Source organism: Molothrus aeneus, chromosome 7 (genome assembly GCF_037042795.1).
Source record: "Molothrus aeneus isolate 106 chromosome 7, BPBGC_Maene_1.0, whole genome shotgun sequence".
Classification (NCBI taxonomy): Eukaryota; Metazoa; Chordata; class Aves; order Passeriformes; family Icteridae; genus Molothrus; species Molothrus aeneus.
In genome coordinates, this window is record NC_089652.1 from 27,425,963 (window position 1) to 27,436,915 (window position 10,953).

Genomic DNA, 10,953 nt, shown 5'->3' on the forward strand with positions numbered 1-10,953 from the left:
GCGATGACACCCTTGGTGCCTCAGGATACAACACTGCAGTGCTCCTCTGAGCATCTCAGAGTCAATCAAGGTACACAACTGCCTTCTCCAAGGGCTTAATTTACAAAAGTAGGAGTGTATTGCAGTATTTGCACAAGGATCATTCTGTCCACAGCACTCCAAACAGATGAAAGCACATACAAACACACAGTTTATTGAGGAGCATTGGGTTAAACAATTTGGTGCATCAGGACTGATTCCATCAACTATGAGCAAACAGAATTCCCTCCAAAACTCAGGTGCACTTTTTATTCCAATGTGAAAGCTCAAGGTGTCTATATTTACAGAGCTATTACAGTAACTGGAGTATGAACAGGTCTGGCTTCATCAGACCACTCTGGTGATGGGTGTACATCAGTAAAAGCCTGTAAAGCCCAGCTCTGTACCACACTGGACGAGCTGTGACCCTTTATTTAAGCTCCCAACAGTGAGACATGAAGTCCTCCCAAATTGTTAAAAGCAGACATTTGTTCCATGTCACTGCACAAGCACTGATGCCTCCATTTGCTGCAGGATTTCCAATTAGACCCAACACAACTATGTCACTTGATATTAGTCAAATGGAGAGTCATGGCAATACAAGGCAAACTCGCTGTCTTTTAATAGAGCACAGGTCTAACAGACAAAATTAGTACAAAGAGCTGATTCCTAACAAGCATTTCACAGTAAATGCAGATCTTACTCAGACAATATAACTTCAAAACACACTGAACTGAAGCAACTTTACATTTCCCATTTGCTGTTACCAGGTTCTCAACTACCAGCTGACTGGCACAAACACTCAACACTGGCAAGGCGGCAGCACCACAGTTCACCTCGCAGTGCTTCCACATCCCAAGGAAATCTTGCCAGCCTTTGTGCCTGTGTGCACGTCCTGCCTGTAGGAGCAGAGCTGCCACACAAAGGGCATGGCCAGGCTGGATGAGGCTTTGAGCACCCTGTTCTAGTGGAAGGTGCCCCATCCAGTGGCAGAGGGGCTGGAACCAGATGATGTTTAAGATCCCTTCCAACCCAAGCCATTCTGTAGTTCTATGTCAGAATGGGACTCTAGTGTGCAATTTTTCATCATTTCCACAAACTTCTCCCCAGGAGGTTACTTCAAGAGATGAAAAAGCATTAGTAGTCACAAAAATTTTCTCACACTTAATGCAGATTCGATCCTACACATTCTTTCCTCTGGCCAAAATCCCAGCCACACTATAAAAAATTATCAGGCTCTCCATGGTCTGATAACTGCGAGTCTTTGCTCTGATTCTTGAATACTCAAATGTTGCTTTGTTTTAAAGTTCCATGCTTAGCACAAATGAAGAACTCAGTAGGTTTTGCCTAGTTAAAAAAAAAAAGAGATCCCATCTAGAAAGAAAGTAATGAATGATTTGTGAGAAGCAACATTCATTTGAAAAATTCAGACTACATGTCTCCACTGTGTTCCCTCCTACATTTAATGATACAGCCACGGACCAGACGACACATGGGATACAATTACATGAGGCAGCTTCATACACAAAGCACAGTTCAGCCACCAGCTCTGAGCAAGGCAAGCTGACTGTGCTCAGCTTCAGTGAAGCTGTCACTGGTACCCTGGGTGACTGAGAGTCACCACACAAAACTGCTGGCATCACTGGCATCCCAAAAACATTTACATGGGAGTCAATTCATGTAAGCACCTCTGACACCAGGACACTTAGTACTTATCAGCTAATAAATTCTGCTAAAAAACAAGTAATAAATATGCTTTAGAGCCTTGACAATATACAGTGATATGGTAGATGAAACTAGATGGTGAGTCCAGAGGCCCCTGCAACCTGAGTTACCCGGTGACCCTATAGCTAATGGTACCTTTCTGTTCCAAAATGCAACTGCTGAAAAAGGAGGGCTGCCAGAGCCAGAAATGCACATCTGAAACACAAAGGTAACCCTGCAGCAGATTACCTAGTCCCATGGGCTAGTCTTCCAAAAAAACCCATAGGTGCACTTAATGCTAAGAGCACACCAGAATGTTTAAAAAAGCATTAACAGGTATTTTCCAGTCCTATTTTTAAGGAAGAGATCATTAAATTATTGATCTTATATTCATCTATTCTTTTTTCACCCAACTTCTGAATTCTCTATCCAATTTTAACAAATTTCAACCTAATATGATAGGGAAAACAGAGATACCAAAGATTATATGCAAATACAAATACAGTAACGAAAAGAGAATCCACAGAAACACAGACCTCAGCATGAGGAAAACCAAAGCATGAGATACCAGCAAATCTAAAAAGAAAAAGGCAAAGGAAAAAATGAGGCTTCATACAACTTCCCTACTTACAAAATTACTTAATTAAAACTAGACCAAGTCAGAGGCAACTGGAGCCCACTGACAGTGGGACTTTCAGTACACAATTTTTTCATGCGGAAGTTCAAAGGGTGAGACAAGGATGACTTTTATGACAACTTCAAGGAATGTCCCACAAAGAAGACATGGAAGAACGTGCATACTTTCAGTGGAGAAGCTAACAGGTTGGTGCTGGTGGGAGGACCCTGGGGGCTGATGAGCATTTCTTTCAGCATCGAGAGGACAACAAAACTCCACTGAACAATTTAGAGACTAGCAAAGAAATCAAGGTCCCAGTAAATCCAGCACTAATACCAGCCTTCCATTCAGGTCATGTCAGGAAAAGTGAGGATTCACTCCTACTCACCCTGCTTCCTACTAAACATGAAGGCAGATGGGTCCCACATGCATATAAATGACTGCTAATTTTACTCCAGAGGTAACAAGCACAATATGAACACTCTGTAAGTCACTTGGGGATTTCTAAGGATCAAAACCAGTACACTGTTCAAAATATTTTATTTAAAGTGTTCAAGCAATTTAAGACATAGTATCATATCTGTTCTACCACACAAAGGACTGAAACAAAATTGTCCTACCACTATGCATAATCCTGTTACTCTACACTGTACATAAACAATTCAAAATCATCACAAGATCTATCCTAAAATCAAATGTCTTGTCTTATCTGTTCATCTCCAGGAGTTTTCCAATGTTCTTTCTGCAGGCAACTTTCATCTGACATGCAGTCTAAATTTACTCACAGCCAGTTTATACCCAGTCGTTCTTGTGCTAACCTTGCCCTTTAAATCTAAGAGTTCTTTCCCATCCCTGACAGTCACTCCTCTGATGTATTTATGGACAGCAGTCATATTCCCTGTCAGCCTCCATACTGTAAACTAAACAAGCCAAACCTCTTCGTCTCCTCTGGTCAGGCAGGCTCTCCAATACTCTGAACACCCCACTAGCCCTTCCCTGCACCTGTTCCAGCTTGAATTCCTTTCTTGCAGACAGGCAACTAGAACTGTACAACACATGCCACAGAAGGGCCCAATAAGGCACTCTACAATAGCATTAGTACACCCTTATCCCATGAAAATAAATCCCCAATAATCTGCCTTTTCCACCAATGCATCAGCTGTGACCCTTAGCCTGCAGTGAAGCAATACACACCAAGGTTTTCTGAGACCTGGCTAACTCTGTTAGACCTCTAATAAACCCTAGTGACAAGACTGAAGTGCTGCACATGAAACACTACACCAGCATTAAAGGAATAGCTTTATCCTCTCAATTTAGTAACCACAATGGTTCAGTCTGTTGTGTGTTGACCCAGACACACAGTTCCAAACAAGAGCCTCTTGGCCTTGCCAATGCTGAGGCAGTCACTCTACCAAACACACAAGAGAAAACATATCTAACAAAACAAAAATATAACAAAAACACCCAAACAAATACACACCAAAAAATACCACCCCCCCAAAAAAACCACACGCCAAAAAACCCCAACAAAACCAAAACCACAGGCACACAAAAATTAAAACACTTAACAAAAACAACAAAGCAAACAAACAAACAAGAAAAAAATAGCCCCAGACAACTTTTCTTAGTCCCAGCACTAAAATCCTAAGGGAGCTTAATTTAGTCAGCTAACAAAACTGGGGAATCAAATCTCTACAAGACAGAGTGATATGCAAGGGAGACTTTTACTTTGCATCCCATATTTCCATTTATTTCTCACCATCCACTATGGGCCATCAAGAGAAAGGATATCAAGCTGTAATTTAATTAAAACTCCATGTAAGTGTTGCAATTACCCTCAGGCTGCTTTGGTCAAAACAAGAGAGATTGAAGTGGTTGAAGGGGTTTTACTGAGTGTGAAATTCTTGGTTGGTTTAAAGCATCTCCTTATGGTTTGTAAGGTTGCTGTGCTGCAGACACTTCTGGGACATCTGAGGACTCTGCTCCAGGCTTCAGCTACTTCTGAAACAGGTGACCCAAAGGAAATACACTTTGGTTTACAAAAGCTACCTGTCTTCTCAGGGATAGGGTTATTTTCCCCTTCAATTCATGAATGAGCTTTGGATATTGAGCTTTAAAGCCAGGAGAAAAAGAGGTTAGACCTTGAAAGTGCCACTATGGAAACAAACTTCTGTCCTAATTATTTCAACACTCTGTCTGCACTCTGCACGTTCCCTTGGGATCCTGTAGGTTCTCATTATTTGTATTTGATTTGGTAATACCTTGGTAAACAACTGAGAGACACTGTTCTTTAGCATGCTCAGGATCACAAACCTTTTGTTTTATGCAACCAGTAGCACATCCACTTTGTGCATAAAACAACAAGTATTACTGCTCCACTAGAGTTCTTCCCACTACAGCCAGAAAAGGACAATCCTTCCTGCTATACCAGTCTTTATTACATTTAAGCATGAAGAAAAAGCTACAGAAGAATTCTAAATGCTGACTTGCTAGAGCTGGTAATTTTTCCCCTGCTCTGAATCCAAAGGTCTGAAACTAGCACTAAATTTGATCTATTCCAGCTGCTACAAATCTTCTGTTCTCCACTGCACCCTCTGTGGCACTCCCCACGCTGCTGGTATCACTGAGGTAAGAGCTGCACCATAATCCAATCAAATTACCATACAGAGCAGTTAAGTGTTGGGAAGGCAGGTCCAGCTATTAGAGCCAGAGAAAAACAACTGATCAGCTGGACTGGGAATGAGCACCAATGCCTACAGGAAACTGGGTATCCTGGAGCCCAAACTCTGCTCTTCCATAAGTTTAAGGCAGGAAAACCCACCTATTAGGAGTATGCCAGCACAGAAGCTTAAAAATAAGGACTGGGCACACTCCACAAATGCAGTTCAAATGAGTCTTTAGCCCTTCCTAAGGTAACTCTTCTCCCCACAAGGGAAGTCATCAACAGCAGTTTCTGCACAGTCCCTTTTGCAATATGGGCGTATGGAAGGAATGGGCTGTACTCTCAAGTCCAGATCTCAAAATCACTTTTCCTCCATAATCACTTTCTCATGTCTTTTGTACATCAAAACTAATTTAATTCTTCTCTATCAGCCATTTCAGCTTCATGGTAAAGAGTGATGAAAGCAGTAGCTGACTGTATACATTACTGATCTCCATGCACCCCCAGCAGCTCAAAACTCAGCAGCTAACAGCAGCTGCTTGGAAACCCTTTACAAGTCTCTTTTTCTTCCACAGATGGTGAAAGTCCTTTCCCTCCATGAATTAAATACTCAACAAAACACACTCACCAAATTATCATATCAACCCATAACCATGCATGATAATTATGTCTTAAATCAGGATTTCTTCTACCGAATTTCAACCAAAATAAACATGGTATAGAGAACAAATGTATGCTTATAATGAACAACCATTCATCAGCTTAAGTAACTCTAATGGATGTCACTTTAAACTAAGCCTGCACCATCTGTTCTACCCCTCAATTAGCAAGCAAAAAAAATTATTCGATACACAGTTTAAGAAAGCCAGCTAATTTATGTAAGTTTTATTTCTCTTCAGCTCAGTGAAACATGCTCTTGTAATGCCTGATATTCAGAAACAGATCAGAATGGAAGGTTGCTTTCTCTAATGCTGTTAGGAATTTTGTCAGGGGAAATAAAATATCTGTGCCATATTTCACCATATCAAAAAAATGCTCGTTAACATCTTACATTTTACATTAAGGAGAATGATGTCTCTCTCAGTACCAAAATCAGCTGGGAACTAAACAAATCAAATCCAAAGTGCTGCGTACATGAGCACAAACAAAGCTCAGGATGAAGCCCTGCCCAGACAGACTGAGTCTACCAGCACAGCAGGAGGCTGTGGATGTGTCCTCAGACCCGGGGGTCTGTTAACCATGTCAGTTCCTAACTCACCTCTCAGAGGCAAAACCCAGTCCAGTCCTACAGGCTGATGGGCCTCACACAGACCTGGCTGCCCTGGGACAAGGGGACCATTCCATGCAAGGTGAGATACTCTCCTTGGAAAGCAAACCCTGTCCAGTGAGAGCAGTGCAGTGCCAAAAAATCACTACTTGTGAAAGTGCATGAAAAAAATACAAAGCTGCATCCAATTCCTTACTGCAAACCTCCATCCAGTTTCCCTTCAAGCTGGCCTCTCCTACCACTCTGCAACAAGTGAAAACACTGAATAAAATCTCTCTTCATTATGTTGGACCCTGACCTGCTTGAAGGCTCTGTCACCATAAATTTCCCTCTTAGATGTTTGTCTAAAAAACCCTACAAAAATAAGAGCTATTTCCACTGGAAACCTCAACTCCACCAGTAACAGGCAACACATCTCAGGGAAAAAGGTGCAAGAGACCTCATCTCCCAATACTGCTGAGGAGAAGCAGGTAAGAGAAGTCACAGTGCCAAACACTCTCAGCTCACCTCTCGGAATAGCATCCTGGTGGAAAACTACTTTAACATCCTGGACATATTACTTTACACCTTAATTTACATCATGGTTTGGGTACTGAGAAAGGCTCATCAGGCACAGATGAGCCAGGAGATCCTGCACACTTAACATCCCTATTACTAAATGCTGCAGAAGCAGCTCCAAGCAAGATGGCTCACCAGGGGATTACTGACATTTCAGCTCTCTCCCCTTGCCATAGCATTGTGGAACCTGAGAGGACGTGCTGAAGCCTCTGACACTGCTGTGCTGTTTTGCCTCATGTTTTAAGACAGACAGCTCTGTGCAGGCCTTGGTTATTGTTCAGAGATTGAAAGCTCAGCAAAATAACTCGCTTTTATGCTTAGCAGGGGAAGAAAAGGAGTCAAGCAGAACCACCATCCTGAAACAGCACAGACCAAGCAAACAAAGCACAAATGAAGAAACAGACCAGAGGCAGAATTCCTCTTTGGCCTAAAGCATCCTGCAATACCTTCCCCAGCTCAGCCTCACTGGTGTAATCCACAACTCCTAGCGCTCACACAAACACAGGCTCTCTGCTATAAGCAACTGTGCTCCAAAGAGGAGTAAGAGCTCTCAAGGAGAATTCATCTTATCACTCTGCACCATTCTTATGTCTTCTACACACCTGTAAGTGCTGCTGAGAAAACTCAAGCCTGCAATGGCTGTTGGGTGCAGTTCAAGCAAGCATAAACATGCAAATGGCTTTGCACTGGACTTCAGTGCCTTGTTTCATACAATCACCTTTACATTTCCTTGACTTGAAAAGCATCCTGAACTATCCAGGTGCCTTCTGCACCTCAGGCATCTGCCTGTTACAAAGCAGGGACCAGTGATCAGGTCACAAGATGATTTGTTAAGGAGTTTTAGAGTACTAAATGCTATCAGAAGTATGTTAGGCCTCACCATATTTTACACATGCTGTTTTCAACAGACTTGAGACAGCACCAACCAAAGAAAAACATATCTGCCCCCCCTAATTCTTTTTTTCCCTGAATATCTTGAAAATAAAGACTCCATTATCTGCAGTCATGGTGCTGAGGTCAAGGACTTCACAAAGAAGTGTCATGAAAAAATAGAAACAATGTACAGAAAACCAACAAAGCCTAAAAAGGTCAACGAGGGTCATGACATACACAGATCAGATGGCATGCCAGTGAGGGAGATAGCTTGAGCCCTTCCTGTAAAGATGCAATTTTATCACCAGTTCAAGCTCCTTTTAACCCAAACTAAACTGGTTTGCCTTAGAGATGCCTCTTCTCTGGTCCACTGCTGTTTCCTTGGTGATAACATATAAGCACAAGTGTTCAGTTAGAGGAGTCCTAGACAGGCAGGAGCCATGAATCCACTGGATGCTGTCCAGAATAATGGCTCTTGTTATCCATACTCAGTCTTATTCTGAGAACACACACTTTATTGGTGAAGTGCTAGGAAAGTTCAAATCATGCAGATGATCTCAATCTTTGCTTTAAACTGATACTTTTTCAAGCGAAGTGACTGAGGTGAGAAGAGAAACAGACTACAAATACTCAGCTTCTTCCACTGTGAGCACACCATTGCAGTTCAGCTCTCCAGATGGCTGTGATGCTTAGCCTTTCACTCCTAAAGTTGACACACTAATCCATGAACTGGATCAGATGGCACCAGCTCCCCTGTGCTCTCACACCAGACAAAGCTGAGCTTCTGAACCCCTACCCCACAAGCAGTCAGGGAAAAAGGCAACAATAATGCAGATGCAGGCATTAAAACAGAAGGAGGAGACTGGCAGAAGAGGGGCACTAAGCCTTGGCTGGATCCTGAGGCAGACTTCACCACACCACTGACCTTCACATAGCCAGCTTGCCCCACTCAAAGGCTTCACATCTCCTACTGTACTCATTCACTGAGAAAACACCCTCCAGACATCTGAGACATGTCTCTGTTATGCTTACTAGAACTTATTAATCACAGCAAATGCTATCTATAGAACACACACATTAATGAACAGCCAGCTCAGCAGCATGAGTTCTGGAACAGAGTCACTACAGTACAGAAGTGCCATCAGTTTGTTACTGGAAAATGAATACCACAGAGATCATTATAAGCATGTAGTTCAACAGACAAAAGATTGAGAAGAGAGCAAATTATCTGAATAGAAATTCTGCAAACTAAGTGCAATACTGGGATTGCAAAGCACTGCACAGCTCCATGATCTACATCACTTCATGAAATCCATGCAACACTCTGTAATAATTTCAATTTTACTGTGCTTGGGTTACTGTTCCACTGAGAATCATGGAAGTTTATAGGAGAAAACCAGTTAGCAAGAAAAGGGGCAGTAAGAATATATAATACTCTCAGAAAATTATATGTACACTGCTTGTTCACAACAGCAAGCTAAATATTTCTTTGTGTGTTCCACCAGAATAGATTCTCTATTGAGACCATATTAGCTTTGGTGGTTTGGTGATAGTGTTTTTAGTACATGAGGTTTTTTTCCCATACATGCCAAACAGCTTCTACAACAGCTGCTTGTTGACAAAAATGAAAAGAAAGAAATGCAGTTGTGCAGAACACTCTGCAATGTCACAACCACCTCCCAGTCAAAACTTCTATTAAAAATAATTTAAATTGAGTATGCTGAGCTCCAGAGCACTTACAACTCTCCTTCACTTCTACAGGTGTGAACTCCAGTACAACCCCCATCTTTAGGCACAGCTCTGTAGGAACTTTCACTCTGAGATTCCCCACCACTTATCAAAAAGGAACATTATTACATCCCACACATTAGCTTCAGTACTTCATTAGACTTTTCAGAGGGCCTCATGAACAGACCAGGACAAGAGTTTTCCAAGTCACAGCTGAGAATCCCTCCCCACTCCCACAGCACCTGGCTGTGGTAGGACTTGCTCATTAAATCTGAAGGGAAATGAAGTCTCATGGCAGGGATAACAAGGCAGTGGAGTTCCATGTCCTACCAACTCATCTCAACATTATCAAATCCAACAGAAGGCACATACACACATTATCTTTCTTGAGCTAAGTACAATTCATCTACTATGTTGCCCACAGAAAACAGCAAAAGTCTAGCAAGATTTAATAACAGTGAAAACAAATGCAGTTCATATATGCTTTTTTCAGTTTGATAAACCTTTTAGTATGGCAGGAAATCATGAACACTGCTAAACTATTGGGATGACCAAAGCATGGCATCAGCAAACAAAGTACACAAAGAAACCAGGATATCACAAACTATGAACACCAAATGTAAATCCACTTGTGCTTAAAACACCATTCACTGAATTCCTACTGCCTTGAGTCCTCGATATCATAGCAGCTATCAACTACCAAGATATGGAACAACAATCACTGATTCAGTATAATTACCACCTTACAGAACAGTATCATAGAATGTCTACTATACAGCTTTCATTTAGATAAAGTAGCATTTGACATCGACACTCCTGACAGTAATCACATTCCACATGACAAAGTCTTACCTTATAATTGCTGGAATTTACCCAAGAAGTGGCCAGTCCATCAACCATTTTATCCAGCATAGTCTGATCATGTTCAAGATCAGCTGACTTCTGTTTATCTGAGAAATAATCTATCAATTCCTGGCCAACCTGAAGTCTTTTTCCAACATCCTTCTGCAGCACCTGCGCTAAGCAGTACTCCATACTGGGCTCCATAGTGTCTCAGAAATACAGCAGCAGCCAGAAAGCCAGAGGGCAGCAGGGCCAAAAACTCCCTCTACAAATGTACGCAGGAGGTCGCCTCTTTCTTCTGTGAAGGTTACTGAGGGCCTGGGTTTCAAAGATGCAATTCTGAGAATGGCAACAATGCACCATGTGTGTGTGGACAGCAGCTGGCAGGATATTAAAAGTCCAATTTAAATAACTGGTAATAGATGAAGCAATGAGCAGCGCTGTACAGTTGAGTCTGCAATAAATCCCAATTCAGCAGTCCATTCTGAAAGAAATGAAAAAGAACAGTATTATAGGTTAAATTAAGACTGGAAGAAAAAAAAAAGATTGAAAGCATGTCACAAAATAGGTTATTCACATACAGCTGTGAAGCTGTGGAAGGCAGATACGAGCAGCACTGGTCTATTTTAAGGAATCAAACAAGGTAGGTCAGGACAAAAACCTTATTCTTTACAATAGCAGTTA

The 10,953-nt window shown here is 41.8% G+C and overlaps 1 protein-coding gene across 6 annotated transcripts in view; it reads right to left on the reverse strand.

The window, feature by feature from the left end:
- CLASP1 (cytoplasmic linker associated protein 1) overlaps positions 1-10,710 on the reverse strand; it is a 155,426-nt gene extending 144,716 nt beyond the window's left edge. For all 6 annotated transcript variants that reach the window (XM_066553544.1, XM_066553543.1, XM_066553542.1 and 3 more), the window contains exon 1: positions 10,279-10,710. In XM_066553544.1, coding sequence (XP_066409641.1) covers positions 10,279-10,473 — 195 coding nt within the window. In that variant the 5' untranslated portion in view covers positions 10,474-10,710. The remainder of the gene's footprint in view (positions 1-10,278) is intronic.
- Positions 10,711-10,953: the final 243 nt, after the last annotated feature.